This window comes from Pseudophryne corroboree, chromosome 8 (assembly GCF_028390025.1).
Source record: "Pseudophryne corroboree isolate aPseCor3 chromosome 8, aPseCor3.hap2, whole genome shotgun sequence".
Classification (NCBI taxonomy): domain Eukaryota; kingdom Metazoa; phylum Chordata; class Amphibia; order Anura; family Myobatrachidae; genus Pseudophryne; species Pseudophryne corroboree.
In genome coordinates, this window is record NC_086451.1 from 117,719,449 (window position 1) to 117,742,575 (window position 23,127).

The window sequence follows — 23,127 nt, forward strand, 5'->3', positions numbered from 1 at the left end:
TATAAATAAAATTTATGTAAACATTTCTTAATTTCATAATAAGATACTTTTGGCCTAGGGGTGCAGTGAAAAAAAATAATGATGCTCTAGGGCGCCACGATTCAAAAAGTTTGAGAACCACTGGACTATAGACTCTTATACTGCCTGGTGCATCTTTAGATGCCACCATTGGTCACACCATCAAATCTTGCACCAGTCCTTGCAGATTTTCATTCTGAGTGTAGCCTCCATGTGTACAATAAAGCATGTGTACACAAATACTTTAATAGCCACCTCCCAGTCATTGCCCAGGAACACCCAGCACAATTCCAAGATATTTTTGATATTGTGCGTCTCAACTACAACTGCACATCTGTGCATACACACCAAACATCAGCACAACCAACTGAATAGCTCCAGCACCTTACCTGGGAGCTACATCCCCATGATGCTAATTGACTGTACCCCATTGCGTTCTACAACTACCTTAAACACATCAATATGCACTTCAAAAGTACCAAAAAACATACAATGAGCACACCGTATTACACACAAACGTTATCACGTTTACATGCAGGGCACACAAGCATTTAGTTACAATTCAACAACCAAAGGCCTGCCACCCCCACTGCCAAACTTCCACCCTCATCGCCCCAGACAGCAGCTCTTGCTAATCCGCTGCCTACAGATGATTCTCGGCTGCTGCACCCCGTTCCCCCTTTCCCGAATATCTGCAGCATAACAAACCTGGAGCCATTACATTCACTACCCTGGCGTCTTCTATGCAGGATCAGGGGTTATTTGTGCAGTGCCGGCCCAAGCGTAATTATTTTTGTAAGCGAATATAGATTTTGGCACCCCTTGATGGCATCAAATTCTTAAAGGGACAGCTTGCTCCAAAGGGTTGCGCCACAAAAAAAAGGGGTGTGGACTCACAAGGAAGGGGCATGGTCACAAAATAGTACTCCCAAGGGTACAGGATGATAGTGGATGACGGGGAGATAGTGGGTGACTGGGGAGACAGTGGGTGACTGGGGAGGCTGATGTGATATGGAGATAGTGGGTGACTGGGGAGGCAGGGGTGACATGGAGATAGGGGGTGACTGGTGAGGCAGGAGTGACATGGAGATAGTGGGTGACTGGGGAGGCAGGGGTCACATGGAGATAGGGGGTGACTGGGAAGGCAGGGGTGATATGGAGATAGGGGGTGACTGGGGAGGCAGGGGTGACATGGAGATAGGGGGTGACTGGGGAGGCAGGGGTGACATGGAGATAGGGGGTGACTGGGGAGGCAGGGGTGAGAGGCATAAAGTGTCATGGAGCTGTGTCCAAGTTAGTTTAGGTAAATGAAGCCTGGCAGCGGAGGGGTTACTGTGTGTGCAGGTCCCGAGTGCAGTGCAGGCAACATGTGTGGGTGAATATGTCCCCAGGCTCCAGCTCTCACTCTGAGACAGAGGAGGGGGAATTGGTGGTGCGTACACAAGAGGATGCCGGGGAGAGAATCACTGCATCTGCATGGGAACATCCGAGCACACACAGCTAACAAAGCATTGCTTCCCCATCACCCCGAAGCCAGCTGAGACACCAGCCAGCACGGCAGCAGCAGTCCCCCCACCTCGATGAAAAAGTACCTCTGCGCTGCACGTGTCCTTGGAGCAGCACCTTCATGTGGTCAGTGAGGCCCAGGAGCCAGGAGGCAGCAGAGCCACGTATAATCTGACCGGCAATGGGACATGGCACCCTTGCAGGCCTGTATGCTGTACACGCATGCATACTTTGCCTAATGGGATGGCCGGACATGGATTAGTGTCTCCAACTCACAGCCTGGGTACCAAAGCCCTCAGTTCTATGTGCCCTGATCAACGTCTCCCTCTCCTCAGTGGTGCAGAGCCTGCTCGCCATCTCCCCCAGTCACATAGGCTTGGGCTGGGGGATCCATCCACATACCCGGCACCACCAATATACTGTGTATATGTGTATACACAGTATATGTACATTCACATATCCCCCATATATACATACTTTTCCCATATGCACATAACCCCCAATATACTTATATGCTCCCCTCCTGTACATGCGCATACCCCCTATATGCATTTATACAACACTCTGTACATACACATTCTCTCTAAAATACATATATACACACCTAGCCCTCCCTAATAAGCATATATACACCCTCCCATACATACACAAACACCCAATATACAGTACATACTGTATATATACATACACCCCCCCAGAAGGCACTCCAGGGACTTCTTCTAGTGCAAGTACAGTACTATTCAATACCATAGGAGTGCTGAACCTATATATATATATTCTCCATCCTCAGAATGCCACGGTGCACACTATTTGCTGTGCATATAGTACGGGATGTGGCGCTCTGCAGACTCTTGAATCAAAAATAATATGTAGACAATTTTGCAACTTTAATCAACCCGTCATCAGGCAGCTCAAACACATAGTAGAAAATGTTGATGACGGACTGACTAAAGGCCGAAACATTGCAAAAGTATTATTGATTCAAGAGTCCACAGAGTGCCACATCTCGTAATATATATATATATATATATACAAATGGATGTGCGGCACTCCAGACGACTTGAAGTAACGAGACTCAGGCAGTAAATGAAAGCAACGTTTCAATGTTTAACACATCGTCTTCAGGCCTGTGACGATGTGTTAAACATTGAAACGTTGCTTTCATTTACTGCCTGAGTCTCGTTACTTCAAGTCGTCTGGAGTGCCGCACATCCATTTGTATCTATTGAACTATATCTTGCGGGCACCCGGCGCGGGTGTACAGCTGATGGGAGAGCCGGTACTTTCTGTTTTTATATATATATATATATATATATATATATATATATCAGCAAAGCGGGTGGCATTCCAAGGGTATTTATGGCACCCAGATATACATGCTACCAGTGCATAAGTGGACACCATGACCCACCCACACGGTCAGCAGCCAGAAGCACAGTAACAGGAGAAGACAGACACCAATAAGAGTCACCTCGTCTGAGCTGGGTCGCCTCCGTGGAGCAGTGTTGGGTGGTGTGGTAGTATCTATGTGGCTTCATATGGAGGCTACAACACACTAGTATGCAGCGTAGGAAGAACACCTGAATTCTTCACCTTCCACTGCGCTGCCACAAACTGTGCTGGGGTTCGATCCATGCGGGGCCTCCGGCTTCTGTATTGAATGCTCCAGCGGCTGCCATGGTAGAAGGCGGGTCACCGGCTTCTGCACTGATAGAGGACGGGGGGCCTCCGTTTGCTGCACTGGCAGAGGGGATAGTGATTCAGCGGCTGCCCTAGCGGAGGAAGGCAGCACTAACCGGGCGGCTGCACTGATAGAAGACGGGGTAGGGTCGAGGGAGTGCTCCGGTGGCTGCGCTGACGGGAGAAGTGTGGTCTCCGGCGGCTGCGCTGACAGAGGGAGGGTCAGGGGTGCTGTGTCTCCGGTGGCTGCGCTGGCAGGAGGGGGTAATAGAAGCTGCTGTATCAGGGGAAAAAAAAGCCTATATACACCAGCACAGCAGAATGCTGTGGGCCTATTTTGGTTGAGGGGCCTGGAGCTGCAGTTCCATTAGCCCCATTGTTAATCCTGCCGTGGCCACCACAGGAGGGAAATCCTGGCCTGAGGTGACAGCCGAATCATCCGGTGCATCTATAGATGCGATCCGGACCACTTGCTCAGGACATCCAACTGAAACATTCTGGCATGGAACCTCCCATACTGGATCGCCTCGTATGAGGCAACCATCTTTCCCAACAATCGTATGCAAAGATGGACGGACACACGAGTAGGTCTGAGCACCATGTGGACCATCTCCTGAAGTGTATTCGCCTTGTCCTCTGGTAGAAACACCTTCTGGGCCACAGTATCCAGCAACATCTCCAGGAACAGGAGCCTCTGAGTTGGTTCCAGGTGGGACTTCTGTAAGTTGAGGATCCACCCATGGTGTGACAGAAGGTGAATAGTGCGGTCGATATGGAGCAATAATAGCTCCCTGGATCTTGCTTTTATCAGAAGATTGTCCAGGTAAGGGACAACATTGACCCACTGGACCTGGAGTTGGAACATCATCTCCGTCATCACCTTTGTGAATACCCTCGGAGCTGTGGACAGGCCGAAGGGCAGGACCTGGAACTGATAGTGATCATCCAGCAGGGCAACCCTCAGGTACCTTAGAAGGAAGGTTATCCAGCGCTCATGTATTTGAGTATTTAGATTGTCCTAAGGCTGCTACCTATTTTCAGAAGTACCTCAAGTATCAATATAGATATAGTACAATACAGGGTTAGGTGCGCCAAATGGACAATTTCTTTTGGTGCAAAAAGGATGATGATGTTGTTATAATAACACTCAGACTAATTATTTTAAATGTCAAAAATGTCTTTTATTTAGGCTAAAAATATGTCTTCATTTACTGCACGCACTAAGAACTTAAGCAGTTCTATGAAGGGTTGTGATATTAGAGATTGGGGAAGGGGACTGGATGGTGAGGGATGTTGGAGGGGGGGGGGGGGGGGAGAAGAAAGAGATATCCGTGTGCTTTGGATATATAACAAGTCTGTTACTGTAAAGGAGTGGAGACACTCAGGTCGGTGGCATCCCACCTCTGTAGTGCCTATAGTCCTGTTGGAATGTCCAGAGCCTATGATCAGTATTTATGATTTGTCCAATTGGAAGAGGTTTCGAAACAAAAGGGGTACCCCCGGAGGGTCGGTGCGGCAAGGGATCCTAATGGTTGCTAATAGTCAGGTAGTGAGGGCTCCGGACATACCGTCCACCCCTGTGCTCTGACAGTTCACGGTGTCGTTCTTCTGAGCGCACCGTGGTTGTCTGTGCGAATGGGGAAGCGGTCACCGTCTTGGAGAGGGAGAAAGATAACTGCTTCTAGCCCTGCTGGGCTGTCTGCCGTGTCTTTTCCTCTCCTACAGAGTCCCTTACCTTATCCTCGTAGCTCCGTCTTGTACCCTCTTGCCGGCGGCCTGCTCCGTTCTCCTTCAGCGGCGCTGTCCTCCTCTTGCTTCCGGGTTGTCCTGATCACGTGTTTAGGTTACGAGGTCGCGACGTTCTCCTTCAGTGAAGCGGCTGTTCTCCCTCGTCCGTCTTCGTTTCTATGTCTCTTAAGGCTCTGTTGGAGTTAGAGTAATTGATTATAGTAGTGGGTAGGAACTTCGTCAGGGATTCCCTGACGAAGGCCGCAACGGGCCGATACGCGTTGGAAATACACCACCAAGTTCCTACCCACTACTATAATCAATTACTCTAACTCCAACAGAGCCTTAAGAGCATTAATGTTCCCCATCTCCTTGAGAGAATCACAGAGGACACGTGTAGTGTCCTGAATGTGTTTTAGGAGGGTTACCATAGTAACTAAGGGCATATCCCCCGAGAGGCCCCCCTCATTTTGAGTGGCCAAGGAATGAATGGCATGGGTCATCCAGCAACCCGCAATGCCTGGCCTTTGTGATATACCGGCTGCCGTGTATATAGACTTTAGGGTAGTCTCTATCTTCCTATCCCCAGGATCCTTCATGGTAAAGGAGCCCAGGGCAGGCAGCATCGCCATTTTAGACAGGCGAGAGACGGATACATCTACCCCAGGGGGTTCCTCCCAAAATTTTCGACCTTCAGGAGCAAATGGGAAAGTGCGCAAAAACTTTTTACAGACTTGGAATTTTTGTCTGGATTTTTCCAGGCCTGTTTGAATAGGTCATCTAACTCTGTAGAGTCAGGAAAAGTGACATTGAGCTTGTTTTGTACAAAGAAAAACGACTGCTGTGATGCAGCGTCCTCTAGAGGGAGCTAACACGTCCCTTATAGCCAAAATTAGGGGTTCAATACCAAGAGCATAATCAGGATCTCCACTAACGGGATCCAGGTCATCCTCATACTCCTGTATATCATCATCTGTATCAGAGAGTAGAGCAGGTAAACCACGCTTCTGTGGTCCTGCATGAGAGAGGGGGGACTGTGCTTCTGCCCTAGCAGCTAAATCTGCAACAGCTTGTTGTAGTAGCAGAGTCTTCTGCACATTAGCAGTGAGCTGGGATGACATATCTGACATCATAGTCTTAAGAGACCCTAACCAGTGGGGCTCTGGACCCTCTCCCCTAGCCCCTTCACTGATTTGTGAAGATTGACTGCATTGTTCACATGATTCAGAATCAGTAGATAATGGAGAGAATCTAGTGTGACATACACTCTACAGCTTGTGTTTACCAATGTTAACAGTAAGCACAAAACATACACATACACACAGACAGTTATATTGCAAGCCTGCCCTACTGTATGTGAGAGGAGACACAGAGAGAGAGGACACACCCTGAGCTGCACAGCCCCAGTGAGGCTGCCAGCTCCATATAATACAGTAAACACTAACAATTTTTGTCCTAAATAGGATCCAGAAAGTGTACACAAGTGGCTCTCCTCCTTTGCTATACCCTGTCCCAAATATCCAGTGTGGCTGTGTGTGCTGTATATGGCTGCAGTAAGAAGAGGAAGACGCCAAACGCCTTAGGTCCCGCTCTGATGTAGCTCCGCCCCTTCCATGGGTGCCGGAGTTACACTAATATATTATATTGGCAAAGTGTCCTTTTTAGCTCAAAACATCACAACAAGTGCTAGTCAAGCCTTTTGTCCCGTACGCTGCGCCCGTGGTCAGCCACGCTTTGAACCGGGGCCCTCCGGTTTATACTCACCACCGATGTCACCTTCAGGCAGCGTTAGGATTGTGTGGTGTGCTGCGGCTGTGACAGCCAAGGCTCAGTGCCCCGCTGATCAACAACCCCTCAGGACGGTGGTCCTGCCACAGGGAATCGGCTCTGCACCTCGTAGGGCCGGTGACCGCCCCCCCTAACTCCCACGGTGCAGGTATGTTGTTGCCCAGACAGCATACCGAAAATAACAAACATAAAAAAGAAATTGAAGAAAACTCTGGAGCTGCAGAGATATGCATCCTCTCCTGATGGCACTAATTTCTAAACTGCCTGTGGGAGGGGGCATAGAGGGGAGGAGCCAGCACACCCAGTTGAAGAAATTTAAAGTGCACTGCCTTTGGACCCAGTCTATTCCCCATCGTACTAGATTCCCCAATATCCCTTATGGATGCTAGAGAAATAATTAAAAATCAAAATACTAATAGTAACGGAAGACATTTTTTTTCTTTCCTTTTACCGTGACTTGTTATCTGTATCCTATTCAAAGGCTATTATTATTAGGTTAAGCCTTTGTACCATTTATTCTTTTTGTATCGGGATTGGCTTACCTCCTTGCTGATTTTTTTTTTTTTTAATATATAGTCCCATACAGCTCTCATTACGTGATTTAAAGTAGCATACTGGATTAGTAATATAATTTCTACGTGTCCATTTATATGACGTGCAGCATATTGAGTGCAACCAAAAATAATAAAATATATCAATATATATATGCATGTGCGTCTCATTATTAGATTAGTGTATAGACAAATTATTAAAACATATATATATATATATATATATATACAGTATATCTATCTATCTATCTATCTATCTATCTATCTATCTATCTATCTATCTATCTATCTATCTATCTATCTATCTATCCGGGTGTTGGTTCGGCACTCCTCGTCTGAGACCACCATGTAATACATATATCAAGTGATATTAGTGATTGTGTTAAATCAGGCTTGTCCAACCCGCGGCCCGCGGGCCGCATTCGGCCCAGGTCGGCTAGTAATGCGGCCCAGTGCAATTTTTTATTTTTAAAGAAATTCTATACTAAAGTTTTCTACAGTTTCAAGTTTGGGGAGACAGCAGCACTAGACGCGGCTCTCTGTGCTTCCGGGATGCGGGTGCAGGCACATCGCTCGTGTGACATCATGACGTCGCACGCGCACGTGCATGTGCATGTGACGTCACACGTGTGCACCCGGCTAGAGAGAGCACGGAGCTGGAGGCGGGAGTCTCTGGCGCCGGCAGCCGCGGCTACACTAGCTAATCCTGGCTAAAAAAAGTAGGTGCGTGCTGCGGGCGGCTACCTCCCACACTGTGGACCACTGCTGGCTGCAGAGTACACAGCACTGAGGGGGGAGCTTAATAAATATACACTCACTGGCTCACTGACATGTGACATTTTTTTTAAACCAGTATCCCACATTAATATATATATATATATATATATATGTGTGTGTGTATATATATATATATATATATATATAATATATTTTATATTATATATACAGTATGTGTATATATATGTATATGTATTATACTGTATGTGTATATATGTATATGTATATATATATATATATATATATATATATATGTAATGTCTATTTTTGTATAAATCCTAGTTTCGGCCCTGACAAAAGTGACGCCAGCACGCCAGCTTCACCTGCCCCCCGTCCATTTTAGAAGCTCCTACAGGCCACATCTTGCTGCTTGTGCGGAGTGTAGGTGAGCCGGTTGAACTGTATTGCGCTGCGGCCATCACTATCTCGCAGTGCTCCCCCACTGTTTTGCAGGGTCGGACTGGCCCACCGGGGACCTAATGAAACACCCGGTGGGCTCCGACCTGCAATAAATTAGCTCATTTTTGCCGTGATTGATGGCGGCTTTTAACTGCTGCGTAGGCCGCTATCTCTCTGCAGGATTTATTATTCCCCGTATACAATGTCCGCAGCCCTGTTCCTCCTCTGTCTCCTCTGCAATGTTGTGGCCCTTATACCCCATTACTGTCTTACCTTGTACATTATCATACCAGGCACACATCTACGCACAACAAGAGGCAGCATCCTTAACGGCAGTCCTCACTGCAGCATCCATAAAGGCAGACAGTCCTCATCCCAGCATCCGAACTCTCAGGTAAGCCACTTTCTGGTAGTCTTCTGTCATTCTCCACCCACATAGCTCCATATTTAACCAAGATCTTCTCTCCCTCCAGGCATCCATTACTTCAGGCCTCATACCAGCATCCATCAAGGCAGACAGTCCTCGTACCAGCATCCATCAAGGCAGACAGTCCTCGTACCAGCATCCATTAAGGCAGACAGTCCTCATCCCAGCATCCGAACTCTCAGGTAAGCCACTTTCTGGTAGTCTCCTGTCATTCTCCACCCACATAGCTCCATATTTAACCAAGATCTTCTCTCCCTCCAGACATCCATTACTTCAGGCCTCATACCAGCATCCATCAAGGCAGACAGTCCTCGTACCAGCATCCATCAAGGCAGACAGTCCTCTTACCAGCATCCATCAAGGCAGACAGTCCTCATCCCAGCATCCGAACTTTCAGGTAAGCCACTTTCTGGTAGTCTCCTGTCATTCTCCACCCACATAGCTCCATATTTAACCAAGATCTTCTCTCCCTCCAGGCATCCATTACTTCAGGCCTCATACCAGCATCCATCAAGGCAGAAAGTCCTCGTACCAGCATCCATCAAGGCAGACAGTCCTCGTACCAGCATCCATCAAGGCAGACAGTCCTCATCCCAGCATCCGAACTCTCAGGTAGGCCACTTTCTGGTACTCTCCTGTCATTCTCCACCCACATAGCTCCATATTTAACCAAGATCTTCTCTCCCTCCAGGCATCCATTACTTCAGGCCTCATACCAGCATCCATCAAGGCAGACAGTCCTCGTACCAGCACCAATCAAGGCAGACAGTCCTCGTACCAGCATCCATCAAGGCAGACAGTCCTCGTACCAGCATCCATCAAGGCAGACAGTCCTCGTACCAGCATCCATCAAGGCAGACAGTCCTCGTACCAGCATCCATCAAGGAAGACAGTCCTCGTACCAGCATCCATTAAAGCAGACAGTCTTCATTCCAGCATCCTAACTCCAGGTAAGCCACTTTCTGGTAGTCAGGAGACTAAGGCTGGGTTCACACAACGGATTTTGACACAAAATTGGCTGTGGAATTCTGCATCAAAATCCAATTGCATTCCACTTCCCATTAATTTGAAAGGGAAATCTGTAGCATAATGCACATAGTAATCACATTGATTATTAAACCAAGCTTTCTAAAAGTCCTTTTTTTTTACATTCCAGCATGGCTTCTGAAATGTCAAAAAATAAAAACAAACACAAAAAAAGAAAAATTATAGATGAAGGAAGAGTGTTCCAAGAAAAGTGGACAGATGAATACTTTTTTGTTGAGTCCAATAGTAAGGCAATCTGCTTAATTTGCAAAGAATTAGTGCCAGTTTTCAAAGACTACAATTTGAAAAGGCATTACATGACAAGACATGCTGAGAAATTTGCTGTGTATGAAGGAATGTGTCGTAAAGACAAAATCGCTGAACTGAAAAAAATTCTATCATCTCAACAAAATTATTTAAAAAAAGTATTGATTCAATCAGATTCTATTGTCAAAGCCAGTTATGTGGTTGCAAACCGTATTACGATGGTGAGTTTATTAAGGAATGCATGGAAACCGTGGCTGATATAATTTTCCCGGATAAAAAAGGGGACTTTTCAAAAATCAGTTTGTCTCACCAGACTGTAGCCAGGCGAATTGAAGATATAGGAAAATCCATCGAAAAAGTTGTGAAGAGTAGAGCGGCTCATTTTAAATTTTATGCTATGGCGATAGACGAAAGTACAGATGCTACAGATACAGCTCAATTGGCAATTTTTATTAGAGGCATTGATGACAAATATAATATCATTGAAGAAATGGCTGCTTTAGTTCCACTGAAAGACACAACTAAAGCAAGAGATTTATATGAAGCTGTGAAAAATACATTACAGCGATTTTCTTTGTCATTTGCTAACGTATCTGGCATAGCTACTGATGGTGCCCCTGCAATGATAGGTAACAGAGATGGACTTGTAAAATTAATAGAAGACAATGCAATTGCCTCCCAAAATTTCAGTATGATGAAATATCACTGCATAGTACACCAAGAAAATTTATGTGCAAAAGCTTTAAAGATGGCTAACGTCATGCAGATTGTCATCAAGGCTGTAAATTTCATAAGGTCCAAGGGATTGAATCATCGCCAATTCCAGGAATTCCTAAAATGTATGGATGCTGAGTATGGGGACATCATTTACTTTTCTGAAGTAAGATGGTTAAGTCGAGGGAAAATGCTTGCAAGATTTTATGATCTGAGAAATGAAATCAAGTCATTTATGAAATCTAAAACAAAATGTGTGCCAGAACTTGACGATGAAAACTGGCTCACAGATTTGGCATTTTTAGTCAACTTGACCACTCATTTAAATGAGTTAAACATGCGTCTTCAAGGTGAAAACCAATTGATCAGCACAATGTTTCAAACTATAACAGCGTTCGAAATGAAACTGAAACTATGGCATTCTCAAATGAAGGCAAAAAATTTGATGCATTTTAGCACATTGGCTAAACACGCCTCTGTGAACACGGAAAAATATGCAGCCTTGCTTTTCAATTTGGTACAGGAATTTGAGAACAGGTTTCAAGATTTTAGAAAAAATCAGCCATCTTTTCTGATGTTTGCAACTCCATTTTCAGTGGACATTAATATATTACCTGCCAATTTGCAAATGGAATGCATAGAGCTCTAATCTGACATTCAACTGAAAGAAAAATTTGACCATGGCCCTCATTCCGAGTTGATCGGTCGCAAGGCGAATTTAGCAGAGTTACACACGCTAAGCCGCCGCCTACTGGGAGTGAATCTTAGCTTCTTAAAATTGCGACCGATGTATTCGCAATATTGCGATTACTAACTACTTAGCAGTTTCAGAGTAGCTCCAGACTTACTCTGCCTGTGCGATCATTTCAGTGCTTGTCGTTCCTGGTTGACGTCACAAACACACCCAGCGTTCGCCCAGGCACTCCCACCGTTTCCCCGGCCACTCCTGCGTTTTTTCCGGAAACGGTAGCGTTTTCAGCCACACGCCCCTGAAACGCCGTGTTTCCGCCCAGTAACACCCATTTCCTGTCAATCACATTACGATCGCCGGAGCGAAGAAAAAGCCGTGAGTAAAATTACTTTCTTCATAGTAAAGTTACTTGGCGCAGTCGCAGTGCGAACATTGCGCATGCGTACTAAGCGGATTTTCACTGCGATGCGATGAAAAATACCGAGCGAACAACTCGGAATGAGGGCCCATGTCTCTTTAATGGACTTCTATAAGATATATGTTCCCAGAGAAAAATATCCTTCACTTCACAATCATGCCTTATTCATGTCATCGCTATTTGGAAGCACCTACATTTGTGAGCAGCTATTATTTAAGGATGAAGCACACAAAGAATAAAACTAGAACCAAAATATCTGATGAGCACCTTGAGCACTCACTGAGAATTGCAACAAGTTCCATCGAAGCAAATATGGATGCATTGGTGGCTGAGAAACAATGTCAAACATCTCACTAACTTCATTTCCAAGTAAGTTTAATATGTTAACTATGTTTTATATATTTTTTTTGGATGATCAGGTATCGTTACTGTTATTTTATTTTATGTGCGGCCCAAACCAAATTTTCATCTTCTAATGTGGCCCAGGGAAGGTGAAAGGTTGGACACCCCTGTGTTAAATGTTTGTGACAAAAAAAGGGGGAAGGAGGAAGTATGATGTGTGTGACACAGCAAAAGAAAAAACGTTTGTGATAAATAGTTGATTTGAAAAAAGAAGATAAATTAAAAAGGTGAGTAAATGAGAGATAAGGACATTTAAGAAAAGCATTAATTGAAGGTGGTTCTAATCAAAATATTAGCTTTGGGTCTATCCTTTTAATATATCCAATTGATTATATAATATAATAATATTTCTTTTTTCCTTCTCACTAAATCTGGACATGGGCAAAGAGAATGGAGACATTTCTTATATCATTGTTGCCAAAGGCCTGAGAGGATGTAGTAGACAAAACCCCCATCAACTTAAGACAAGCTGTTGAGTGAGTGAATGATTTTGTGACAGTACGGTCACAGCATCACTTCAGCCAGCACCTTTAGCTGGTCTCCACATGGTCCAGAGTAGCCTCCATCGCCTGTGACTGCTCACATTCCATGCCAACCAACAGCATGCACTCAGATCCCATAGCATGTTAGCAGTGCAGCTGACTAGAACATTCAGAATTATTACTCTGCATTAAGATGAATAATTCCGCAGAGCAGCCAATAGGAGATTGAAGGAAGTCAGGGTAACAAAGACACGTCACAGTGCTGGAATCTGGTATGGAGCTGGTGACTAGTATACAGCGATGGACACTCCAACACGGTTCCAGTATGAATGGTCGACCATGTTATGGACGACAGTCATTAGGTTGACCACTATTGGTCGACATTGACATGGTTGACATGGACAAATAGTCGACACATGAAAAGGTCGACATGCTGTTTTTTACTTTTTTGGGTGTCGTTTTCTGCGTATAGTGACCCCAATTAGTGCACCGCGTCCCCTTGCTTCGCTCGCCATGCTTCGGGCAAGGTGCTTCGCTACCACTGCCCTCGGCGCAGTTTACCGTTCCCAATCGTAGTCCACGTGGATCGAAGAATGGAATGAAATGGAAGAATCTGGGCTTACTTTGAGACGTATTCAGAGATGTACGCTAATGCATTCGCAGCTGCACCTTTGTACGGAGCGACTGTGCATGGAGACACCCACTGGTGGCTTTGTGAGTCCCAGCAGCAGGTCAGCTGATTACCTCCCCTAAACTCTCCCTGCCTGTCATTAAATCCTCTCTACGAACGCCACCGCAAGACCATCACAGCACATGTGCAGTGTGAATTAATCAGGGGTCTATGTACTAAGCGTTGGAGGGAGATAAAGTAACAGCCAATCAACTCCTAACTGCCATGTTACAGGTTGTGCTTGACAAATGACAGTAGCTGATTGGTTGGTAATTTATCTCTCTCCAAGGCTTAGTACATAGACCCCTTAAATGCATGCACAGACCACTGATCGTTGCTCAACTGTGAATAAATTGGGTTTGCGTAGAACTTTGGATCAGACACCGTGTGCATGGAAAATAGAATGTATTCTCCCACATAGTAAATCGTATATCTGTGTGTGCCTGGCTTTCTAATAGTTATCAGTATCAATGCGCACATACCCTATACATGGTGCAAACAATGCGCCCCCTAACAGGCATGTTTCCTCTAATGTCCAACTTTGCATGACCTGCAGTCACAATGTAGGATAAAAAGACAAAATACAGGTCTGATATTACTGGCGCACGCCATGTATCATTATGCTGAATCTGCGACTTTATTTCAGATGTTACGGACTGTGGGGGTCATTCCGAGTGGATCGTAGCCCTGCAAAATTTTGCAGGGCTACGATCATGACGATAGACATGCGGGGGGATGCCCAGCATAGGGCTATCCCGCCCCGCATGTCAGCGCCGGCCCCCCGCCAGCAGAAGTGCAAAAGCATACTAACAGCGGCGATGCTTTTGCACTTTAGGAGTAGCTCCCGTCCAGTGCAGCTTTAGCGCGTTGGCCGGGAGCTACTCGTCGCTCCTCAACCCGCAGCGGCTGCGTTTGGCGGACCGCGCCCATGAAACGGTGGCCAACGCCACCATTTCGCCCCCCCCCCCCTGCTCAGCAACCGCCTCTGCCTGTCAATCAGGCAGAGGCGATCGTACTGCAGCGACGGCCTTCGTCCGTCTGGAATGCGCCGGCGCTCTGCGGCACCGGCGCATGCGCAGTTCTGACCCGATTGCACTGCTGCGATAAACTGCAGCATGCGATCGGGTCAGAATGACCCCCTATATCCCAGTGTTATTAACCCTTTCATGCATGAATTACGATAACCTAATTTTAGATTTAAAAAAAATGTTTTTACTGGTCTTCAGGGTTTAAAAAACGCAAAAAAGTTGTATTTTTTTTAAACTATAGAACGAAAGAAGCTATACACATATTCACTTGAGTGGACAGCATGCATCTGTGACATTAAACATTGCCCTATTATGATGGAATGGTATTTGAACCATGAAAGTTTTTTTTTCTATCTGCAAAAAAGTAAGGTAAAATAATAAAACAAATGTCTGGTGTGGTTACATTTTGTTCGTATCATGGGGATCATTCAGAGTGCTCGTTGCCGATTTTCGCTATGCTGCGATTTGTTGCTAACTGCGCATGGTACGCAGAGCGCATGCGCTAATTTATTTAACACAAAACTTAGTAGATTTGCTGGTGTTCGAGCTACGCGTTTCAGTCGCACTGCTGATCGGTGAATGATTGACAGGAAAGGGGCGTTTCTGGGTGGTAACTGAGCGTTTTCCGGGAGTGTGTTAAAAAACGCAGGCGTGTCAGGGAAAAACGCGGGAGTGTCTGGAGAAACGGGGTAGTGGTTGGCCAAACGCAGGGCGTGTTTGTGACGTCAAACCAGGAACTAAACGGACTGAGCTGATCGCAATCTGTGAGTAGGTCTGGAGCTACTCAGAAACTGCAAAGAATTATTTAGTAGCAGTTTTGCTAATCTTTCGTTCGCAATTCTGCTAAGCTAAGATACAGTCCCAGAGGGCGGCGGCCTAGTGTTTGCAATGCTGCTAAAAGCAGCTAGCGAGGGAACAACTCGGAATGAGGGCCCATGTTGCTTATTGTATTTTTTCTCACACAAGAAGAAAACAAAACATTTTTTATGCCTATTTATGGAAATGTTCATCCAGAAACAAAGATGTCCTCAGTATTTATAACACAAATATTTCCATTTACTTCTGAGTTAGCTTCATACCTAGAAAGTTAGTCTTATTCACATCCTGTCACACTGCCTTGAGGAAAGGAAATAGGTTCCCAAAACACGTTGCAGCAGAGACAGGAGTGCTAACTGTATATGTATATTGCAGCAGATCCAGATCCTAGTGAAAGAGACTGGTTCTGGAGCCTATATTATACCTGTTTGGCCCACTTTACATGTGAATCTGGTAAACCTCCAACCAGATTGTTAGTTGTTTATTCTGATTATTGTGAAGAGAATACATTTATGTTACGTTACTATTATATACATATTTTGAGAAAGCTATGAAGCAAAACAGAGACCCACAGAAACGTTTGAGGAACGTTTTGTTTTTATTTCAGTTCAATATAGTCACAGCGCACCTTTCTGATCTACCTTTTGATTTAATATGTTCCTATTTTGGTTAGAGGGGTGCCACCTCGATGTATTGGGATGTATTTAATTTGCCGGTGGTCAGGACACTGACGCCAGAATTCTGGCGTAACCCACTCTTGGGTGTTCACGATACCCATAGAGTGGGAATAGATCCAAGCCCGTAACACAGCAAGCACATCAAACCCGCAAGGGGACTCTTAGCGCTCACCCCGCTGCCGGCATTCTGTCGAGCAGAATGCCGCTGTCGGGATACTGACAGCCGGCATCCCGTCCAGTGGTAAAACATGCTGTATCCGATGTATTAGGTGCTGGAATAGCTATTTCTTGACATCAGCACCAGTACTCTCCTTAATCCCATATTTATTGTTTATACTTGCTCTGATAACTTTGAGTCAAAAGATTTTGCAGAAATCCATGAAGTGCTCGGTGCTCTTGAACTTTTCTCAGACATTTTATTTTGACCTCATTGTTTTTGTAGGAATTAAAAACTGCTACTAGGTGGCATACTTTTTGATAGAACTACTAAGAAGAGGAGACAATGCACAAGTGATGTTAAAAGATAGTTCCTATAGGAGATAGTGACTTAAAAACAGCTGTCCACTGTAGTGGCCTCCATGCATGAAAGGGTTAAGTAAAATTGGACATTTTTATGCCTGGTTTGGTGGTGTGGAAGCTGGAAACAACTCTGTATTAATACAATAGATAACATTAGATAACATTCAGTGCTCAATTAACCCAGTCCCACCCAATGCCCTTACCTCTTCAGCTGGTTTAATGATGTGGCTGATCCAGTGGACATCAGACATTTTCAGCAAGTCTTGACTCACTGCATTGAGAGCACAGAGCAGCCCTTCCTCCTCCTGAGGAGATTCCCAGTGCTATTTACACAAAGGATGAAAACACATAGATGAAAAATAAGCAAATGAGGCCATCATATAGATTCACAGGTCCCACCCCTACACCAGGAAAAAGAAGTGTCACACACAAACACCATATATTTAACTCCATACGTAACAACAGTAACTAACTTCTTGTATCCCCCACTGCATTTCATGATTATGTTCAGCTGTTGTTCTTTTTCTTTCTGTTGATCTCCAGTGTAGGGATGGACATTGACCATCAATGATTCAAAATCATCGATGGTCTCTGTCCGACATTGAATAATTTAGCCATCGATGGGGGAAAACCAGATGGTTTCCTACCATCGATGGTAAAGAAACACCAGATAGGTTTTTTCCCTCTACAATGTGTCGGGACACGGAGCATAGCTCTAACCCCTGACACCCAAGAAGCTCTGCCCCCAGTCACTGATTGGCCCGCAGATCACTCCATTGTAAAGCAGGGATGACCATCGGTCGGTGAAACCATCAATGGTTCCCTTGTAGATGGTTTTATATCATCAATATCCATCGATAGTGTACAAATGTGACTTAATATAAATTATTTGAAAGCCTGTGGTTCTCTAAAGTGAGTGAGAGAGAGACAGAGAGAGGCTGTATACAAAATTCTATGTACTGTAAACAAAATCTAACAATAGTCTCCATCTAACGGGGCAGCAGTGACAACAGAAACCTGTTGATGAGAAGACATGACAGGTAAGACCAGTGCTGAAAGTAGGGTGGTACGGGGTGGTACGGAGTACCATTAAGAAATATGGTGGTGGTACGCACTGGGGCATAATTTGTAAGGGGCATTTTTGTGTGCGGGACATAAAATTGTGTCAGTGACATAACTGTGTGTGGCATAATATGTAATAGGCATTACGGTGTGTGGTATAATCTGTAAGGCATTACGGTGTTTGGCATAATGTGTAATGGGCATTACGGTGTGTGGCATAATCTGTAATGGGTGTTACTGTGTCTGGCATAATGTGTAATGGGCATTACGGTGTCTGGCATAATGTCTAATAAGCATTACGGTGTGTGGCATAATGTGTAATGGGCATTACGGTGTTTGGCATAATGTGGCCATGCCCCTACTGTCATGTAGCCACTCCCCTAGTTTCATGTGACCATGCCCCCTCATGACACGTGACCACGTCCATTTTTACTATCAGTATCACTAAGAAAAAAATTCTGCTTGCACCACTGGGTAAGACTAGCAGGAAATACAAATACAGAAAAAAAATCAATGATAAAAGGAAGCCACATCTGTCAAGTGCAGTGTTTTGTTTTTTGTTTTTACATCAGACAATAATATAATAGTGAATGGTGTCCTGTCTCCATCATGTGCATTGGCAGCTGGAGATTGAATCTACACCACTTAGGGGTTAATTCAGATCTGATCACTAGGAAGCGATTTTTGCTGTCCTGTTCAGATAGTCGCCAAATACATGGGGAGTGTATTTTCGCTGTGCAAGTGTGCGAACGCATGTGTAGAAGAGCTGCACAAACTGATTTTGTGCAGTCTCTGCGCAGCCCAGGACTTACTCAGCCGCTGCAATCACATCAGCCTGTCCGGGACCGGATTTGACGTCAGACACCCTCCCTTCAAACGCTTGGTCCTGCCTGCATTTTTCCAGACACTCCCTGAAAATGGTCAGTTGCCACCCACAAACGTCCTCTTCATGTCATTCTCCATGCGAACGCCCATGTGAATGGATCCTTTGCACAAACCCGTCGCTGTCCGGCGATCCCCTTTGCAGCCGTCTGTCACGCCTGTGCATTGCGGTGCATACGCATGCGCAGTTCGGATCTGATTACCCGCTGTGCGAAAATGCACAGCAGCGATCAGATTTGAATTCCCCCCTTAGTGCATATGCCCCCACTGCTGGGACATGCAGACAAAATATAGAAGGAGATGCTCATCTGATGTCACCATACAGAAGTATGGCCTTGTGTAAAGCTGTGAATTATGGGTCTAATATAGTAGTTAAACATATACTAACTTGCAATTTACATTTTTTTTTAGAGAAATGAATATAATAAAAATAACCAGCGCTACAAATGTATTAGTTATAAAGAACAACAGCCAGTTGTTAGTGCAGTTGGAGCGGGTTACGGTCGTTAGGTCGACACAACTTAGGTCGACACTCATTAGGTCGACCACTGAAGGTCAACAATGCCATTAGGTCGACATACATTAGGTCGACATGGCCGTTAGGTCGACATGTGCTAGGTTGAAAGGTCGACATGAGTTTTTCACAATTTTTTTCCATTTTTTGGATTTTTTCATACTTACCGATCCACGTGGACGATTGGAATGGTTATCTGTGCCGAGCGAAGCTAGGCACCTTGCCCGAAGCATGGCGAGCAAAGCAAGCCATGCGAGGGGACATGGTGCACTAATTTGGGCTCCCCGTCACTTTACGGAGAAAACGACACCAAAAACATTTAAAAAACCTCATGTCGACCTCTTGACCTGTCGACCTAGTACATGTCAACCTAACGCTCATGTCGACCTAATGCATGTCGACATAATGGCAATGTCGACATTCAGTGGTCGACCTAATGAGTGTGGACCTAAGTTGGGTCGACCCAACGACCCATACCCGTTGGAACTATGAGGCCTGTAAAGCCTAATAATTTGAACCATTGGACCTTCCAGAGCTGATCTTCATTTAAACCTCAGTGAATACATTACATTTTACCCATCAGGTACACAGTTTTAATTCAAAGTGAGAACTAAAAAAAGACATAAAACAACTATGCTGCATCTGAAATAAATTATATCAATGTGCTGCATGTCTCGTAAGTCCGGAGAAAGCTGTACAATATTGGTCTCTATTTCAACCAGCAAAGTTGAAAGTGAAAGATATGAATTAACTTGGAATTTCTTATCTGTGCTAATTATGCCTCCACAAACGTGTTTCGCCAACCACGTACTATGCTTCTTTAGATCTCACACATCACACATGTAAATACTTCTGTCAGCCAATGGAAAGGCTAATCAGTTTAACTACTTTTAAACAAGTTGCATAAATGTGTATCTGATTACCTTAAGCTCTAGTATTCACTAAGTTTAGATTAAGAACAACGCTTGTAGAATTTTTGTGGACCTGTTTTTCTGTTAGTGAAAGGGATAGATTAATTTGCTATATACAGAACAATGGGGGTAATTCCAAGTTGATCGCAGCAGGAAATTTTTTAGCAGCTGGGCAAAACCATGTGCACTGCAGGGGAGGCAGATATAACATGTGCAGAGAGAGAGAGATTTGGGTGTGGTGTGTTCAATCTGCAATCTAAATTGCAGTGTAAAAATAAAGCAGCCAGTATTTACCCTGCACAGAAACAAAATAACCCACCCAAATCTAACTCTCTCTGCACATGTTATATCTGCCCCCCCCCCTGCAGTGCACATGGTTTTGCCCAACTGCTAAAAAAATTTCCTGCTGCGATCAACTTGGAATTACCCCCATTAGCTGGTTTATGTCCTCGGATTCTTGCGTAACTGAAAAATAATCCTATAAGGAAAAACCCTTCATGTAATTTGAAAGGTTGCTCTAAGAATTGGATGCTGTCATTCACACTAAGCCCAAAAAAGCAAAAAAAAGTGAGTTGATAATTTTTGTGTCGACCATTGCCATGTCGACATTTTGACAACCTTTTTGTCCATGTCGACCTTTTCCAGTGTTGACCTTTCATAGGTTGACCTTTTGTCAATATTGAACTTTTGTCAGTCACCCTATTGTGAGTCAACCATATGGGGTCGACCTAATGACTGTCGACCTAGACATTGTAGATAATCTATACCACACCTGTTAATTGTATTTTTACAAAAACTAACCATAGAGTGTATAAACGTGGTAGGGAATTTTAACTGTACACTCCACTGGCCAAGTATTCTCTGTAAACAGCTATGGAATATGTGTGCGCTATATAAATGACTGTTATTAATAATAATAATAATAATAATAATAAATAATAATGTTGCAATGGGTGTGTGACAAACAGGGCCAGATTACAGACAGGATGGACGGGGCGGTCGGTGGTCTCCCAGGGTTCCACACCCACTTTGGCAAACATTGCCCCAACCGGGCCTCTCTGTACCTTCCCTGTCCAGCTCCAACCAGTATCGCAGGCGCAGCCAGTGATGGATGATACAGTATTTAGCTTTTGAAATGGAGACAGCACTACTGACTTTTAAATCCCTGCCCCCTCACGGACCTAATGCTGCAATTCACGGGTGGTTTTTGAAAGGGGTGCGGCCTAATGCAATGAAGTGCCCGTCACATCAGAGAACTCATGCTGCAACATGTAGTGTCTCTCCACTAGCTTTCCTCTCTCTCTTCCCTCCCTCTCTCTTCTCTATTGCTCTTCCTCCCTTTCTCTCTCCTTTACACCCTTTCCCTCTCCCTATTCCCCTTTAGCTTCCCTCTCTATCTTTCTCCCTCCCTCCCTCCCTCCCTCCCTCTCTCTCTCTCTCTCTCTGTCGTTCTCTCTATCTCTCCCTGACACCTTCCCCCCACTCTCTCTCCTAGACTCTTTTTCTCCTGCTCAGTATCTCTCTCTCTTTCTCTCCCTGACTTGCTCCTCTCTCTTCCTCTTTCTCTCTCCAATACCCTCCCTCTCCCGTTGGCTCCTCTTCCCTCTCTCTATCATTGACACACACTTTCTCTCTCGCTCCCTGACACCCTCTCTCTCTTGCTCCCTGACACCTTCTCTCTCTCTCTTTGTCATTCCCCAACACCTCTATTTCTCCCCTGACATTCTCTTTCTCACTCCCTGATACCCTACTGCTCTCTGGCGCTGCCCGACACCCATCCCCTCTCTTTCTTTTTTTTTTTTTAAATTCTTTATTTTTCATTTTGTAATATAAAACATTTTCCAAATATGTCAATATACATATCATAGAATAGAACGTAGGCAACAGTCTCACGTCTTATCAACTGTAGTTATATGTATCAATAAATGTTTGCATATATATATATAAAAAAAAAGGAATCAGCAGGTTCATCTATCTTTTCTTAAACTGTGCAACGTTCGGTAGAATTTACAAAGTCTGGAATCAAGAATAGCCTCATTACGATATCGCTTAATAACATAGCTTTTATAGAAAATGTGAGGCAGTAAACATTTGGAAACAAATAGATAAAGAGGAAGACAAAGGGAAGAAGGGGGAGAGGGGGGAAGCAGAACGGGGAGGGGAGTAAATAGGCCACAAATGTAACACATATAGAAGCTAGGGCGGGGGCCCTAATAACCTCCGTCATCAATGTATAGTCAGGGTGCATAATCAGAATAGGTGTTAGTGGTCTTGAATTCAATCCAAGGGAGCCAAGTAGCTATGTAATCTGAGTATTTGTCTAAGGCGGCATAATAAACATCCTCCATATGCATATAAAAGTCAATGCGCTGGAACCACTCCCATATTGTCGGTGGGTTAGTGGATCTCCAACGTACCGGGAGTACAGCTCTTGCTGCGTTATTTAAGTGTTTAAGGAGGGATTTCTTGTAACGAGAAAGGGGTATGTCTGAATGTGATAATAGCCAAAAATCCGGGCCCGGCGGGACAGGGCCACCTAAAATCTTTGTGGATAGATCCATGATCGTATTCCAAAATGGGGTAATTGACAGACAGTCCCACCATATGTGGATCAGTGTGCCCGTATCTCTACCACATCGCCAGCACAGAGGGGAAACCGAGGGGTAAAATTTATGCAGAAGAGACGGGCATCTATACCATCTTGTCAGTAATTTGTATTGCGTTTCCACAATGTCCAGACTAGTGGAGCATTGTGCCATAACCTTGCAGTGCGTATCCCAGTGGATCTTGATTCCCCGGTGTATGAAATCTTTATCCCAAGCGTCACAAAAGGAGGGGACAGTAGGAAAGTAACCCTGCTGAAGAATCTTGTAGATTCCCGACACTACATGTATGGGGGTCATCTCTTGACTGCACATGGATTCAAAGGGCGTAAGAGTTTTATACAAGTCTATCGTCTCTCGTTGCGAGGTAACAAAATGGTGTACCTGAAGGTAGAACCAGTAATCTTTAGTGGGAATGTCGCCCGCTCTCTGTATTTCAGGGAACGTTTTGAGTTTGCCATGTGCAAGCAAGTGACCCACCCTAGTCACACCCGCCTCCTCCCATCTAGAAGCAATCCTATTAGATCCTCCCGGGGGGAACAACGGGTTGTCGAAGATAGGCATAAGGGAT

The 23,127-nt window shown here is 44.9% G+C and overlaps 1 protein-coding gene across 4 annotated transcripts in view; it reads right to left on the minus strand.

The window, feature by feature from the left end:
- LOC134948713 (diacylglycerol kinase eta-like) overlaps positions 1 to 23,127 on the minus strand; it is a 374,912-nt gene that overhangs the window by 11,437 nt on the left and 340,348 nt on the right. For all 4 annotated transcript variants that reach the window (XM_063936893.1, XM_063936894.1, XM_063936892.1 and 1 more), the window contains one exon: positions 16,788 to 16,907. In XM_063936893.1, coding sequence (XP_063792963.1) covers positions 16,788 to 16,907 — 120 coding nt within the window. The remainder of the gene's footprint in view (positions 1 to 16,787; positions 16,908 to 23,127) is intronic.